The sequence below is a fragment of the Danio aesculapii genome, chromosome 6 (genome assembly GCF_903798145.1).
Source record: "Danio aesculapii chromosome 6, fDanAes4.1, whole genome shotgun sequence".
NCBI classification, from domain to species: domain Eukaryota; kingdom Metazoa; phylum Chordata; class Actinopteri; order Cypriniformes; family Danionidae; genus Danio; species Danio aesculapii.
The window spans coordinates 13,811,818-13,829,047 of NC_079440.1; the positions used below are offsets into that span (position 1 = coordinate 13,811,818).

General features: G+C 36.5%; 2 protein-coding genes across 2 annotated transcripts in view; one reads left to right on the forward strand and one right to left on the reverse strand.

Moving 5' to 3' along the window:
• abcc6a (ATP-binding cassette, sub-family C (CFTR/MRP), member 6a) overlaps positions 1 to 10,197 on the forward strand; it is a 35,897-nt gene extending 25,700 nt beyond the window's left edge. The window contains exons 20-31 of the mRNA XM_056459575.1: positions 97 to 175; positions 777 to 885; positions 985 to 1,192; positions 1,281 to 1,591; positions 1,746 to 1,945; positions 2,215 to 2,341; positions 3,888 to 3,989; positions 4,143 to 4,289; positions 4,611 to 4,769; positions 6,126 to 6,292; positions 6,419 to 6,613; positions 8,754 to 10,197. Of these exons, the coding sequence (XP_056315550.1) occupies positions 97 to 175; positions 777 to 885; positions 985 to 1,192; positions 1,281 to 1,591; positions 1,746 to 1,945; positions 2,215 to 2,341; positions 3,888 to 3,989; positions 4,143 to 4,289; positions 4,611 to 4,769; positions 6,126 to 6,292; positions 6,419 to 6,613; positions 8,754 to 8,862 (1,913 nt within the window). The 3' untranslated portion in view covers positions 8,863 to 10,197. The remainder of the gene's footprint in view (positions 1 to 96; positions 176 to 776; positions 886 to 984; positions 1,193 to 1,280; positions 1,592 to 1,745; positions 1,946 to 2,214; positions 2,342 to 3,887; positions 3,990 to 4,142; positions 4,290 to 4,610; positions 4,770 to 6,125; positions 6,293 to 6,418; positions 6,614 to 8,753) is intronic.
• Positions 10,198 to 12,285: 2,088 nt separating this feature from the next.
• sumo3a (small ubiquitin like modifier 3a) lies at positions 12,286 to 16,003 on the reverse strand. The gene is made up of 4 exons (XM_056459595.1): positions 15,876 to 16,003; positions 14,804 to 14,932; positions 14,535 to 14,606; positions 12,286 to 13,411 (listed from the first exon to the last, which is right to left on the reverse strand). Exons 1-4 carry the CDS (start codon positions 15,894 to 15,896, stop codon positions 13,349 to 13,351), a joined length of 285 nt encoding a protein of 94 aa, XP_056315570.1. The 5' UTR covers positions 15,897 to 16,003; the 3' UTR covers positions 12,286 to 13,348.
• Between the last annotated feature and the right edge of the window lie 1,227 nt (positions 16,004 to 17,230).

The following is a 17,230-nucleotide window of genomic DNA, read 5'->3' on the forward strand; positions in this document are numbered from 1 at the left end:
CTGATCCTCTCTGTGGGGGTCTGTCAAATCCAAATGTTGCTTTAATGTAAAATTTATAATTACTGATCATTTTATTTTGAATTCATATACTTGCAGGCTCCAGAAAGTCTGTAAGATTGAGTGTTACTGACTACATGCCATTTTCCAGGGATCTGTCTCAAGAGCAGTTAATCGGGTATGGGATTTTACATTTGCTAATTCTTTGCTAATAAAAACACTTTAATGACATAATAATTGAAATAACACAGAAATTTCTAATATTTATGCATGATAAAAGGATGGTCAAAGTTGGGTGATAAATGTTTTGAAACACAATGTAATGTAATCTGAAGGTGATCCTAAAGATGGTCATTATCTGACCCTGAGGAACACCACATTGAGTGGGGTTAAGGTGAACTGGTGGTCCCATCATATGTGAATATTATGCCTTTCACATTTTAAACCACTGAATCTTGGCATTGTCATCTTTGACCATGGGATACACTCTAGGTCAGGTATAAAATAATTGTTGGCATACATAATATGCCAGCAACATTAGTCATTACAGTAAAGGTCCAACCATAGACTCTTAAGAATTAAATACAAACAGCAAGCATGTTTTTTGTCCAGGAAATATGTTTGAGCTTGAGTTAACCATGGCCCTTATTTTAGGTGTTAAACCAAATCTGACTTCAGTGTAACTCTCTATAGTACTAATCACAGTCAGCTGTATCAATTATTCATTAAATACCATATATGAAGTGTCAAGACTGTTAAATGACTTAAACCTCTTTCAGTGGGGACACAAACAGCATTGCTATTGAACCACTACCTGATTCTGATGAAGACCACATCCCAGAGGACCTGGGGAAACTTACGAAGGTTGACAAAGCACGGATAGGCAGAGTAAGATTTATTATTAAAACTTCTTCTTCTCAAACAAACAAACAAAATAGATTTTAAAGTTAATCTAATGTTGACTTTACCTTCCTTTTCTCCCAATAGGTCAAACTTGAGATGTACATTGAATACTTCCGTACCATTGGTTTGCCTTTAATCATTTCCATAGTATTCCTCTACGCCTTTCAACAAGCAGCGTCTCTGTCTAATAATTACTGGTTGAGCTTGTGGGCTGATCAGCCTGTGATCAATGGCACTCAATTAAACACAGATCTGAAACTGGGAGTCTATGGAGCTCTCGGCTTTGCACAAGGTGAGTAAAGTCTTACCAATTTACCCTAACAACTTCAGTTGATGTAATCAGTGTCAGATGTAACTAATTCATCATTTGTTGTATGTAGGAATTTCCATATTTGGGACCACTGTGGCCATCTCATTAGGGTGCATCATTGCCTCTCGTCATCTTCACTTGGACCTTCTGAACAATGTACTCCACTCACCTATGTCATTCTTTGAATCCACTCCCAGCGGCAACCTCCTCAATCGTTTTGCTAAAGAGATAGACGCCATAGACAATATGATTCCAGATGGGCTAAAGATGATGCTAAGTTACTTCTTCAAACTCACGGAAGTCTGTATCATTGTGTTGATGGCCACTCCTTTCGCTGCAGTTATCATCCTCCCTATGGTTTTCCTCTATGGTTTTATACAGGTATGCCTGAATCTACTTGTATGGGGGTTTACAAGTGTAATTTGCTAACTGCAAATGCTAGAACGTTCTTGATCTCATCTGCTGACACCAGTAATACCTGACTCTAGCAGGAATGTTTACGATAATTTCTCTTTAATTCTTTTCAACCTTGAAGAGTTTCTATGTGGCCACATCCTGCCAGCTGCGGCGGTTGGAGTCAGTGAGTCGCTCTCCCATCTACACGCACTTAAATGAAACAGTGCAGGGTGCCAGTGTCATCCGGGCATTCAATGAGCAGTCACGCTTTATCATGGGTGCCAATCACAAGGTGGATCATAACCAAACTGCTTACTTCCCGAGATTCATAGCCACAAGGTGAGGCACTCATCAAAATTCAATTTCCAGCCACATCTGCACTTACAAACGACCACAAATTAGTCCACCATTCACAAAGTAAGCATTCTTGCATTCAAAAACCGCTATATGAAGTGCACACAGAATGAAAAAAATGTGCTGATGTACTGTAAGACAATTTCTTGTATTATCACTCGCTTATGTGGGATCTTACTAAGCACAATTTTTGATTAACTGAAATTGCACTGCCATTTAACCTCACTCCAGTTTCCGGATGTGTTTTTATGCAGGTGGTTGGGTGTAAATTTGGAGTTTCTGGGTAATGGCATTGTTCTTGCTGCTTCTATTCTGTCTGTGATGGCAAAAGGAACCCTGAGCCCTGGGATGGTCGGTCTGGCTGTTTCTCATTCACTTCAGGTGTGAATTATTTCTCATTCTCTAGGAAGAAGTTGACATTATAGTGTTTATGATTGTTAATGATGTTGTTCAGTGCCCTGATTCTGCGTTCACACTAAGCATGGATGATACATCAAGCGCAAATGATTTGCATGTTAACTCAATGCAAAGACACGAATAGACATCCTGAGTTAAGTGTTTTGTAGGATTTCTCAGGTTGGAAAATGTGAACTTCAGTGGACATTTGCGCCACGTTAACCAATTATAAACTTGCTCTTGTAGGGGAGTGATTATGACGTAGTGCCTGTTATTGGTGTCGCAAGGGGAAATCCTCATGTCGACAGCGGACAACAGTTCATCACAGTGGGCTCAGCTCAGTCTGAAGTACCGCTGAAGCCCTCCATCATCAAAGTATAGTTTCTAGAGGAGTTGATAAACTCACAGAGCTGGGTGCACTTTAGAAAGGTTCTAGTGGACCCAGACAAGGCACCGAATGAAACTACGCTGATTTTAAGCCATCCTAAAGCACATAAAGCACAGTTACTATCTCAATGAAATCCATGTTAGCCATTAAGCAACAGAGCTAGAGTCTCCTGGCAGACAGAAGCTCTGCCCATGATGCGAATCCGCATCTATTATGAGGTGAATTTCACGCGTGAATGAAGTGAGTAAACTCAAAACGTTCACGCATCTGGTGTGAACACAGCATAAGACTTTTGGTCAACTTTAGAATACAAATTATGATATTTTAGGAGAAATTTGAGAGCTCTCTGATCCTTCATAGACAGCAAGTTTCCCAACTCATTCGAAGTGCAGAAAAATACCAAAAAAACATCCCTAATTTTGAATATTAACAAGCTACAATACTTTTGTGTACACAAAAAAAAACTAAATAATGACTTCAACCTTTTTTAAACACTCTTCAGTGTCAGTATAGGGCATATGTACATGTGTCTCTAACTTTTTACCACAGATGCACCTGGCTTTGTTTCAAACAGGAAGTTGTGTGTGGGTATCTGCGGGGGTTTACGAAAGGAAATAAGAATTGTGAGCATGCACAATATACTGACACTGAGGAAAAGAAACTCTAAATTAAAGTCAGTATTTTTTCAAAACACTTTAATTAAATCACTTAAGGTACCTTTCTGGACTTAAATGAGGAAATTGTGGAATATGGAGGATGAGTAAGCTTTCAAATTTCATCCAAAATATTTTAAATTTGTGTTCCGATGACTTGAGAATGCGTATTTGGTAACTAAATTGTCCTTTTTGTATTAAACTAACCGTTTAATAACACAAATATTACAAGAGCTATTCTGGAGAAACTGCATGTTGCAGCCTCACTCCTGCAATGTTCACCCTCAAACCTCAGCTTCACAATAACTTAATTATTGCACAAGATCTACAGTGGTGTATCATTTGTGGTCAGCGTTTTTAAAATTAAATCAGAGAAGAAAATGCAGTCGTTATAGTAGCTGTTTTGTGTTGTATAAAGACTAGACAAATATAATCTTTTATAGTCACTCTTGTATTATAAAATGCTTGAATGTGTTTGCTTGTCTCTCAGGTGACAGGCTTCCTGAGTTGGATTGTAAGGTCATGGACAGATGTAGAAAACAACATTGTGTCAGTCGAGAGAGTGAAAGAGTATGCAGACACACCGAAAGAAGTGAGTGTGGATGTACAGCCTCTCAGTTCAAAATATAATGTGCTATGAATTACAGAAAACAGAAGCTCAGAGAGCCCATTTCTTTCATTGTTGATATAAGCAATGCCAAGTATTTTTGCCATACCTCATTACTCTCGATATTATTATTTACAGGCAGCTTGGAGCATAGAAGGAAGCTCTTTGCCCCCATCTTGGCCTCAAACAGGAACCATAGAATTTCAAGATTATGGCCTTCAATACCGTAAAGGCCTTGAGCTGGCTCTAAAGGGCATCTCTGTTCACATCCATGAGCGGGAGAAGGTATAAATAAATTCTACATGAGTAAATACTTTAAAAATATTACTGCTGTCAATTTTAACACAATTATTTGCTTTAATTTTCTTGAACAAAGATAGATTCTCGTAGACCTTGAGGGAATAGTCCACTCAAAGATAAACTTATTTAAACTTGAAGTAATTTATCCATTTGTAAAGTACTACGTAGGATATCCTGTAAAAGTGCACCATTGTAATTATACATGACTGTGGTGTTCTTGATAATAGCTTCTATAATTTTTCCTGTCTGGAAGTTAAGTAATGCTAAACATTTTCTCACAGACTCTTTGTTTCTTTCTCCTTTCAGATTGGTATTGTGGGAAGAACTGGTGCAGGAAAGTCATCGTTGGCTCTTGGAATTTTCCGAATCTTGGAAGCAGCAAAAGGAGAGATTTACATTGATGGAATCAATATTGCAGAGATCGGGCTTCATGATCTAAGATCCCGCATCACCATTATCCCACAAGTGTGTAAAACTGAGATACTTCACCTCATGGAACTAAAATTTGCCTACTCTATAATCACTGTTTCTTTAAAGCCATGTTTTCATCCAAAGATGTCAATTAGACTTATGTGCAAAACTGGAATATTGCATAAAACATTTACAAATAAAGCACAACTTCCATCCAATCAGTTAAACAGAATAACATCGACACTTCCCAAAAAAAATTGCCAATTTTTAAAAAGAAAAATGAAATTTGCTGTGATGGGAAAAGCCACTGTGGGCCTTGTTCCTTTTATCAGTGGTCCCCAACCTTTTTGTCACTTCGAACAATTTTACTGTGAACCAGGATGGGTGGGGGTTGTTGGTGGTTTGTAAGTTTCTAGGCGACCATCAACCATTTTCTCAGAGGATGACAAGCTGACAAAACATTGCTGTCACTCTATGATACAAGTTTTATTTATGGAAAAAATTACAAAGCACTGCAGTGTTTGGGTGTTCTGTGTCTGTCTGAGATTATTAGTCTGCACAAATATGTATATAACCATACAAACTGAAGCTGATTGGTCAGTCCTTGTCATATGACAACTGGTTGTTGCTATATCGGATACGTCTGCGGTCGGAGGTTAACAAGACTAATTTGTATTATTTATTAAATTTCCGATTTATTGTATTTTATTAACGTCTACCCCTAACCCTAAACCCAACCGTCACTGTAAGTTAAAAACAGTAGTTGTACGGAGTATTATTTATGTTATCTATTAAATTACCCAATAAATTGTATTTTTAAAGCCTACCCCCACCCCAACCCTAAACCTAACCGTCACAGTACTGTAAAAATATTAATTATTGTTATACAGTGTCATTAAAAATGCTGCAACATTACATTCAACTGGGTGCATCTGGAAGGCACAAGCATGTCACGCCGCTTGTGTGTGCAAGCTACACACCTTCATTGGAAATAACAAACTTGCACGAACTCTAGAAAAGACGCGATATCCGTCATTTGTGATCTCCAGCCGTTGATCTTCTTGCACAGACATTGTGGATTCATCTGATTTGTTGACAAATGGTTTGCGGATCTATTCCTTGGTAGTTCAAGGGGTCCTTCACTGGGTATTTTCCCCTTAGCAACAAAACTTTCCAAAGACGTCTGTTTCTTACTTATTTTGCTGCTTGTGTGTTAAATTTGGGTGCTCATCTCAAGACACCGAGAGACTGTTCAGACTCAGATAATAAATAAAACGGAAATAATTAATGATTTCTTGTGCGGCCCGGTGGTTGAGGACCACTGTCTATAATAAATTACTTGCAAATATATTATTATTATTTCAAATTTCTACGTGCTTCTAACATATCTGTGTTTTGCAATCCTGCTAGGACCCAGTGCTGTTCTCTGGATCTCTCCGTATGAACCTCGACCCCTTCAATGCCTATTCTGATGAGGAGGTGTGGAATGCCCTGGAACTGGCTCATCTTAAAAACTTTGTGTCTGAACTCCCAGATAAACTCAACCATGAATGCTCAGAAGGAGGAGAAAATCTCAGGTATGTGCATCCATATGTGCTAATCACTGGAAAAAAAAAGGTTTTTTATTCCACAATCACAAATGACCTGGAAAGGTGCAGTCTTTTGATTGAGATTAACAGTGGTGTTTTGTTTTTTTCTTGCAGTCTTGGTCAGAGGCAGCTGGTATGCCTAGCAAGAGCTCTTCTCAGAAAGACAAAAGTTCTGGTGCTGGATGAGGCAACAGCTGCGCTGGACCTGGAGACAGACACGCTGATCCAGTCAACCATCCGCAGCCAGTTTGAGGATTGTGCTGTTCTTACTATAGCACACCGCCTCAATACCATCATGGACTACACAAAGTAAGTTATATGCAGCTAATAAACATTGGTTGCCAAAGAGTTTTTTACAGTCTAAGTGGAAATATGCATGAACATAAATATACCAAAATATAAATACCAATTTCTTGTCATGAACCTGTTTCAGTTCCTTTTTCTGTTGAACACAAAGGAAGATAATATGAAATACACTCACAGGCCACTTTATTAGGTACACCCTACTGGTATCGGGCTGTACCCATTTTGCCTTCAGAACTGCCTTAATCCTTCACGGCATAGATTCAATAAGGTACTGGAAATATTCCTCAGAGATGTTGCTCCATATTGACATGGTAGCATCATGCAGTTGCTGCAGATTTGTCAGTTGCACATCCATGATGCGAATCTCCCATTACACCACAACCCAAAGATGCTCTATTGAGTTCTGGTGACTGTGGAGGCCAATTTAGTACAGTGAACTAATTTTTATGTTCAAGAAACCAGACTGAGATGATTCGCGCTTTATGATATGGCGCGCTATCCTGCTGGAAGTAGCCGTCAGAAGATGGGTACACTGTGGTCATAAAGGGATGGACATGGTCAGTAACAATACTCAGGTAGGCTGTGACGTTGACATGATGCTCAGTTGGTACTAATGGACCCAAAGTGTGCCAAGAAAATATCCCCCACACCATTACACCACCTCCACCAGCCTGCACCATTGATACAATGCAGGATGGATCCATGCTTTCATGTTGTTGATCCTAAAATTTGACCCTACCATCCAAATGTTGCAGCAGAAATCGAGACTCATCAGACCAGGCAACATTTTTTTAATCTTCTATTGTTCAATTTTGGTGAGCCTGTGCGAATTGTAGCCTCAGTTTCCTGTTCTTAGCTGACAGGAGTGGCACCCGGTGTGGTCTTCTGCTGCTGTAGCCCATCCGCCTCAAGGTTGGGCATGTTGTGCGCTCAGAGAGGCTCATCTACACACGTTGATTGTAACAAGTGGTTATTTGAGTTATTGTTGCCTTTCTATCAGCTTGAAGCAGTCTGGCCATTCTCCTCAGACCTCTGGCCCACAGAACAGCCGCTCACTGGATATTTTCTCTTTTTCGGACCATTCTCTGTAAACCCTAGAGATGGTTGCTTGTGAAAATTCCAGTAGATAAGCAGTTTCTGAAATACTCAAGAGCAGTTCGTCTGGCACAAACAACCATGCGATGGTCAAAGTCACTTAAATCACCTTTCTTCCCCATTCTGATGCTCAGTTTGAACTGCAGCAGATCGACTTGGCCATGTCTACATGCCTTAATGTACTGGGTTGTGTTAACGAGCAGTTGGACAGGTGTACCTATTAAAGTGGCCGGTCATGGTATGTTGGAAATCTGTAATTATTGATTTCCATTAGTTATGGGTTTCTTGGACTCTTTGAAATATCTTCTTTCGCATTCATTTGAAGAAGAAAAAGGTAATGATGGTTTAGAAAAGCTTGAGAGTGAATAAACACTAAGTGAGCATTTTATTTATTTTTATTGGGTGAACTATGCCTTTAACAGCAGCACACACTTTTATTTTTCACTTTTAGTTTTTATGTAGTTTGACAATTTAAAGTTTTATCTTTCAAGTAAGACATTTCGTCAGCTGAGCGATTAATAAACAACAAAACATTGGACTGAATCCACTGTAGTAGTAGGCCTACTTCTATCCCTCACAGTGTTAATTCCTGTCAAAAATCAAATATGGCACTAGCCTGAATTTGTTTTAAATGTAATTATTAGCTTACCTTTTCAAGTTGACAACATCACGTTTAGCATCAGAGCTGGCAGGTTTTCATAACACACTATGCCCATTTGCTTATCTAAATTAGCCCAAAATTAACGTTAGCTTTGATCGCCACACTGTTTCGATTTCCACTCCCGCACACGAAAGTTTGTTAAGACCACGTGTTTATTTGTGACGTAATTAATTAAAGTAACGACATTAAATTAGTAAATGACAACGAACTCTTTTTTTTTAGCCCACAAATGTCACTAATAGCTTTATATGGTGCTGCTTTAGTGATATTAATACTTATATCACTATAATAGTCAATTTAGCAGTTTGGGAACATGGTTGGAAGATAGTATTTATGCGTATATTACATATTTGTTGTAAACCTTACATATTTTTTCTGTTTTCTCAGGGTAATTGTTATGGATAAAGGACATATCGTTGAAATGGATTCTCCCAGTAACCTTATAGCAAAGAGAGGCCAGTTTTACTACATGTGTCGGGAAGCCGGACTCTTATAAAAGACTTCATAAATCGCTTGTCTTCTTGCGCCCTCTTGTGGTGAAAATAGAATCTTCAGATTCTCCATTTCTCAGTGCAGAACACAGAGGGGGACCTCACCATAACACACCTGGTGCTTCACAAAGGAAAACCAAATAAGACCAGGCACTTGAAATACACGTTTCCCCTGATATGAAAATGGTTTGCTTGATAAATCTGAACTGAAGCTAAGATGTAAGTGTTTACTCAGGTTACCTCGATGGACAGTGCTATTTTAAGCAGCTCTAAAGAATGAGGAAAGGGGTTTAGCATTCTGCACTCTGCCAGAAGTAAATAATGGTGCTTTCAGCGTTATTACAGAAAGCTGTAGCTGATAGAAACCTGTAAATTTGCATCTAATTAATCAGGCACAAGATAATGAGGGAGGACAGTGTTATGTTTGTGCCACACTCAATAAAAGAGCATGAATGTGAATAGCTAAGATGCTAAAGTCATTTTACAGGTTTTTATAAAAAGAAAAATCAATGAAGACATTTATATAAGCTCTAGTGGTTTCACAGTTCTTCTCACAGACAGTTATGTGAAGAAACGAGAACAAATATGTTTACTAACATATTGCCACATATACTTGACCTGAAATTCCCAGAAAAAATTCCAGACACTAATTAAAGCTTTACGAGAGGGTTTAGGGAGAAATGCAGTATAGTCGCCCAAGTAGGTTGTGGTGTTTGTTTCAGCCAAAGTACACACACATACAAAAAAAAAAGAACAGATGAAACTACACGCAGTACAGAGTAATATTACACATCTTTATAACTGCTGAGCTAATATCTCTAGAAAATACTGTTCAACATTCTGAAGGCAAGATTAAGGTATTCTTTTTTTTTTTTTTTTAGCAGATTTGCACTTCAGTTTGAGGAAATACCAAGTGTTTTGTTCTCTGTTAATGGTTACTGTAGATCATAGGTCTCAAACTCTACTCTAGGAGGGCCACAGCTCTGCTCCAACTCTAATCCAACCCAGCTGAAGCAACCAATCAAGATGTAGATGACTCTTTTGAACGCCTCGATTATTTGGATCAGTAGTGTTTGATTGGGGTTAGAGCAAATCTGTGCAGAGCTGCGGCCCTCCAGGAACTGAGTTAGAGAACTATGCTGTAGATCTTTAGAAATATATTTTAATCTTAAAAATGGACATGAAAGAAACACTACATCTCATTTTGTTAGACAATGCGTAAAGTGCCTTTTTGACACTCCAGATTTTATTTATATTTTATATTTAATCTTTGACACTTCATCTCATGTTTTGTATGTTTATACTTGTAATATCTGTATAAAGAAACCTTTGACATCTTGTCTACAATGTGTCTTCTATAAATGTCTTGATATTTAATGATGAAAGTTAATCAGTTAGGCCCACACGGAATCTGCGCGGGCAGAAATCCACAGGTTTTTAGCCCATCTAGTCTACTTATTTACGTGTGTAAGTGTATAAATTTATATTTATTCAGTTTTTAAATTAATTTCAGTAACATTATTGACTAATATGAAAGTGTTCATTTGATTTATTTACAATACAGTCTGAGAAGTAATGTTGTCTTTTAGTAGATATATTGAGAGACTTGCTTTGTTTACCAAATAAGTGGATCTAATTGGATTTGCATTGTAAACATTAAATAAAACTTAATGTATTATTTGTTTCATATATTAGGTTTTTAGTTCTGATACTCCCAAAATCATTCCACATTAATCCAGTTTTTCAGCAGAAATGGTAAAAAAAAAGCCAGCAGATTTTGTCTGGACCTATTCATAATTACAAAAGCACTCTGTGATGAAGTTAGGCCATGGTAACCTTTGATTTGGCCCGCCGTCCCATCTGAAAAGAGAGGGAGAAGGATTGGGAGGTGGTTGGGGTGAATGCCTTTAACGGAGATCGTCATTTTGAATTGAATATAACCTTTTTTCTTTGTTTTATCAATGAGTTACAAAAAGCTGAAAGTATTCAATTAAATGTTGTAAATGAATCTTTTTTTAAATGTAAATAGTGTCACTTGACCAATAGAGGACAATGCACAAGTCATCGATGAGTAGGGCCAGGCAGAATCTGTGGACATTTTGCTATTTTCACTGAGAATTTAGTAAAAAATCTGCAGATTTAAGACGACTTATTTTTTGGGAATATCGTAACTAAAAACTTAATATATGAAATAAAAATTATTTTTTAAACTTTTATTTAATGATTTCAATGCAAATCTATTCCATTTATTTGGTAAACACAGCAAGTCTCTCATAAAATAGATATTTTCTTAAAGACAGAAAATATTACTTCACAAACTGTATCATAAATAAATCATATGAACATTTTCATTAGTCAGTAATTTTCCTGAAATTAATTTAAAAACTGAATGAAAAGAATTTCACACATTTAATTTTACCGATTTAAATCATTAACTAACCCAGTTTTAATTTAAACATTTTATAATGAATTTCTAAAACACAAACAATCCCTTTTGTAGCACAATGCTGAACCCTAGTCAAGCTGCTCCTGCCTTCACCTGGATTTGCTCATGGATAGGCCCACACAGTGTCGATTCAGAATTTTTAGTTAATCATTGCGTCCATTTGTGTAAATGTGTGTAAAATTAAACTCATTCAGTTTTTTTTATTAATTTCAGTAATATTATGGACTAATATGAAAATGTTCATTTGATTTATTTTATTATACAGTTAGTAAAGTAATATTTTCCGTCTTTAAGATGATATCTATTATATGATACTTTGTTTACCAAATAATTGGATCTAGATGAATTTGCATTGAAAACATAAATAAAAGTTAAAAATAATTTATTTAATATATTATGTTTAGTTATGATACTCCCAAGTCTGCTTAAATCCAGATTTGTTACAAAATTCTCCACAGAAATATCAAAGAATGTCAACAGATTCTGTCTGGCCCTACTCATAGATGACTTGTGCATTGTCCTCTATCTGTCAAGTGACACTATTTACATTTAAGTCTGATTCGTTTACGTTTAATTGAATCCTTTCAGCTTTTTGTAGCTCATCGATAAAACGAAACAAAAGGTTATGTCAAATTCTAAATGATGATCTCTGTCAAAGGGATTCACCCCAACCACCTCCCCATCATTCTCCCTCTTATCAGAAGAGACGGTAGGCCAAATCAAAAGGTTACCATAGGCCAACTTTGGCCTGTGGGCCCTACATTGGGCATCTCTGCTTTAAAGCAACATTTTCTAGTCTTTTTTATTTTTTTTAATTGAAGTATTATCGAATAAATTAGCAAATTTTCCATGGCAAATTTATTGTAAAATGGTTTGGTATACATTCGGCCCACAGCCCTCAATCAAGTTTGGTTTTTGGCCCTTTGTAGGAAAAACTTTGGGCACCCCAGGTGTACATGATGGAAAACCTCAGAAACGAAAATGAGTACCAAACTATATTTATTGTTTACAGTAGTAAAGGACAACAACAAAACAAAAAAAAAATGTACATATCAGTACAGAAGGATGCCAACATCTGGAAATCTTTGAGTCAACCTTTAAAACCCTCTCTCCCTTTCAACCATATGAACAACAGCAGGAAGGCTAGAGATGTTAAAAGGTATCAGACCAGCCCTGCGAGCCAAGACTGAAACGTTTCCTCAAAGCCTGAAAGGATTCCCTTTTCTGCTCATAGTTTGGGGGATTTTTAAAAAAAGTTTGGGGTGAAAAACAAAACATGTATTGGTCTTTAAGTCATTCCAGTCTCCTCAACCAACACGAAAGTGGAAACAGGAATGATAAATGGATATTTCTACACACATTTAAAAAGTTAGAACTAGTTGGTGTAATCCTGCTCTTATCAACAGATCGAGTACCATCTTTGGGGTTTGGTCCAGAAAAGGTGTTGGGGGTCGCTGTCAAATTGTGTCGTAGTCAAGTCTCTTCATTTTAAGTGACCAATAAGACGGCCACAGAACCCGTCCCTACAGTGAGCTCATACAAGAAGCGGCCCCATTTTAAAAGGCAGATGAATACAACACTGGTCGAACATATTTCTACAACACATACAGGCAAATAGCATCGGAGTTCCTACCTTAAAGCTCTTAAGAATTGAAAGGTGAAAATAAAAATAAAAAATAACCATGTTTCCTCAATTTTATTGGGCAAATACACTGAGGAGGGGTTTGCACTTCCCTGATGTGATTGGCCATTGATTCTGCGCAACATAACAAATAATAAAAAAGCCTGCCGGGATGTGTGGTGGACAATGTGAAGAACTACACCCTTCATGGTCTGCTCGATGTTTGCTCTCCCACCATAGGAACTGTTTAAACATTGCGTATATAAATATTACTGGAAACACGTATTGTGATGCCCACTCTAATGATGACAAGAGAGACAAAGAGAGAAAGAGAAGGGGAAACGATGTGAAAGCATCTGAACGAAACATCATGAGGAATAAAATAGATAAGTGTGGGGGGGGGGGTTCTGGGTGGTGTGGAGTTTTAGCAGGAGCCGCCGGTTTGTTGCTGAAATACGTCAATCGTGTCCTCGTCCTCCATCTCGAGCTAACAATTGAAAATGAGAAGATGTGTGAATATAAATATTAAATATAATATAAAGGAGTGAAAATATTTGAATGGATGTACACTTGCGCACAACGGTAGATTAGTTTATTATAATGATAGGTAACGCTTTATTGTAAGATTAACAATGAATCAACTTATTAAATCATATTAAGGAGTTAGTAAATAAAAAAACAATTCGTATCCTTCAGAAGAAATTCTCTGTTCGCTTTTGTTTATTAAATTACTTTAATTGAACGACACTGTAAAGTGTTTAATAATTGGGCTATCGAAATTCTCCACATTTCAGTCAAGTGACACACAAATTGATTTCCAGAGTTAACCAAGAAAATGTTAACTGAAAAAGCAGAATTCCAAATATAAATAGATGAAAAATTGATATTTAAACTAATTTAACCCTTTGACTGCCGCCCTAACAAATGGTTGACCATGTTTTTACTGTTTTAAATAATTACAGTTAAAGTCATCTAAAGAATGACTGTATAAAAAAGGTTTACACTACACAGCATTGTTGATTTCCAAACAAACAAAAAAACAAACAAACAAAAAAAACAACAACCCTGTTGCAGTACTACACTTGATTTTGCTTCTATTGTAAAAAAAAAAACAACAACAACAAGCATGTTAAATGAGAATCTGAAATACTTTATGGCATACTTCAAAAAAATAAAATTAAACATAAAATTAAAAAGATTTGGTATTCAAACATGTTTTATTTAGATTTTTAAAAAAATAAATAATTCTTACACATTTTTCATAGTATATGTATTAAGTATGGTACTTTTACCATAATCTGACATATCAACCATTTGGTAGAGGTTGATATTTTAGAAATCATGGGATGTGTTTGGAAAAAAAAAAAACATTGAGTGTGTTAACTAGCCAAATTAGGAGTGAAGAAATACAATCCAATATTTTTTTTTGGTGGGGTAGTTAAAGCGTTAAGTACAAGAAATAGAAAGCTAAAAAAATAAACATATGAAAACTAAGAATTTAATGAATACAATTAGATTCTAAACGGTAGATGCTAAAATATAAGAATAGCACAATAAATAAATGTTTATACATTTTTAAATTATTTTTTTTAAATCACACTTGTACTCACCTGCGCCGGTGTGTCTGTCTCGTTAATCGGTTGTCCATCAAATCTAAATCTAATCTGTCTTATTGACAACCCCTGAAAGAAAAAAGCAATATGTATACATCTAAATTTGGGTGTATTCCATAATGAAAACTTGCGAAAATTAAGTTTGATTGACTCGTAAAGTAATTTCCACAGCACAGTTCAGAAACCACACTGACAGTAAACTGTATAAGCCACATGGACAGCCCACACAGCAGTGCCATGGTTATTATTTTTGATCTGATTCTTACCTGTCTCTCGCAGTATGCTTTCATTAATTTACTGAGTGGCGTGTGCCTTTTAATTTTGAACTGGACGACTGAGCCATCCTGCCCCGCCACTTTCAGATTGATGTGGTCGTTTTCCGTTTTCACTCCCTCCTGAAACAATAACAACACAGAGCATGTTTGAGAAACACTGGCAATTAAACTGTGTAAAATGTACAGATATCAGACGCATAAAACAATTACATTTTGGATGTATACTGCTATGGAATATGGTGTGAGGCCCTTGGAACATTTTTTAGGAGGGAAAAGACTGAAGTGGTGAACAACCAGGCCTAGTGCATGCTAGTTATAAGAACTAAATGGTTTGAGGAAAAATATAGAACATCGTTCAGTACATACTGATTATCGAATAAGAATACCAGCTGTGGTAAAGAAAATACACTAACGATCCTCAAAAACACATGCAAATACGAGAGAAAATATTAGCCGTCTAGTCAAACATTGTTGCGGCGCTGTGCGCCATTTTTAAGCATTTGGCGCAGCGAGGTGCAACTCAGAACTCAATAGTCGTAACCGAAAGATTAGTCAAATTAAACTTTTGAGATTGAATACGTTTGATTGAAGTGGAAAATACACATCATCCGTTTGTTTACAAACCAAACGGTGGACAACTATTGAGTACGACGACGGTTTTATATTTCGTACCGCTCTTCTTGCGGCATTTTCTTACGCCAGTAGCGTAACGTGGCCGGTCAGCGCCACTCCGCTCTCACAAAGAAAAACCCGCAAACGCCGAATTACACCAGGACAAATGCGCGGTACATACAAATAATGGCGTACTTTAAATAAGCGCCTGCGTAAAGCATCGGTTTAATTAAACAGTACCAAAAACCTTATCGTGTAAACCAAAACGGATGGCATTTACATGAAGCAATAAATGAAGACAATGATTGCGTGCCGACCGCCTTTCTCCCGCATAAATGCGCAATCTGACTATCGCAGCAAGGTTGCACAAAATGAAATTGGAGAACGGCCTCATGCGGCTCGTTTTGAGCAAAGCTGAAAAACACGGTAAAATTAAAGATTGGATGCTTACCTTAGGCTTGTCTTCGGACATTTTTGCAGGTGTCTGTCTGTATTACGGAAATAGATTAGAACACAAGACGCGCTCTCCACACTGTAGAGCAACACAGCTGCGGACGGGGACGCGCTTTCCTTTACCTACTTTATCAAAGATTGGTTGGTTTCTGGTCACGTGATGTCCACGAGAGCGCGCAATACTCCCCGTGGATAATCAGGCCTGTGCTCATGTGCAGTTCATGTTTTAGCTTCAGATTTTAATGAATCAGTTAAATTAAAAAGCACTTACTGCTTCAAGAGGTACAAAATAATAAGGTAGTTTTATTATATTTTCTATTTTGAACACATTGGTGTTTTCTCGCCGCAGGGTTCCGTTATGTGTTATCTGATGGAGACGAAACTGTCAGGTTTCCATTCCCACTGCAGTATTTTATAATAAATAACATTGAGTTTTATATTTATACTGTATAATATTGTATGTGCAACTGCATACTGTAGTATTAACTATCGTAACATAAACTGTAATAGTGTAGTATTACAGTAACCCTAACCCTAACAGTATATTTTACTACAGTAAACTGTGGTGTAATGATGTAAAATATACCTAGTAGTAGGAAAGTTACAGCTAATTTGTTTATATAGTTATTGTATCACAGTATCTTTACAGTAGAAATACTAAAACAGATTTAATTCAAATATAGGATGGCTCAAAAACAGCCATGAAGTATTTTTTCATGTGAGATGGAAGTTTTCATTGTTGTAACTTTTAAAATTAGACCACTGCAGATATTAAAGGTAAAAAGAGAGACCTAGAGCATTTAAATACATTTTAATATTATACGAGAACACTCAAGATCAAATAACTAACTGAGCCTGTAGACGTACAGTATATGTGTGTATGTCTGAGATATATGTTCAATGTCTACATTTTGTTAGCACACAGTCAGAGAATACCTGCCAACTCTTACTGATGCAAACATTTGTGTATCTGACATCTGCTACATTGTGGAGTTATCGTGTTGATATAATATAAATATAAATTGATATATTGACATATAAATATAAGTTGACATAAATTTATTGTGTCTCAATATTAGAAAAAGGTGAAAGGTGATTATTATCCGCACAATTTCAAACCAACATCCTTATTAATGGAGAATATATATATATATATATATATATATATATATATATATATATATATATATATATATATATATATATATATATATATATATATATATATACTTGTTTTGTTGGTTTATGTGGCGTTATGTATTTTATGCTCAAAAAATCTGGCAAATTTTGAATATGAAAAGACACTATTAAGTATGATTTAAAAAATAGTTTTTAATTATGAATGATGTCCTT

Coding starts and splice junctions, on each gene's coding strand:
- sumo3a (XM_056459595.1), bottom strand. CDS start 15,896: ATGTCCGAAGACAAGCCTAAG. Junction 14,607..14,803: donor AAGCATACTGCGAGAGACAG/GTAAGAATCAGA, acceptor TTTTTCTTTCAG/GGGTTGTCAATAAGACAGAT. Junction 13,412..14,534: donor AGACAGACACACCGGCGCAG/GTGAGTACAAGT, acceptor TTCAATTGTTAG/CTCGAGATGGAGGACGAGGA.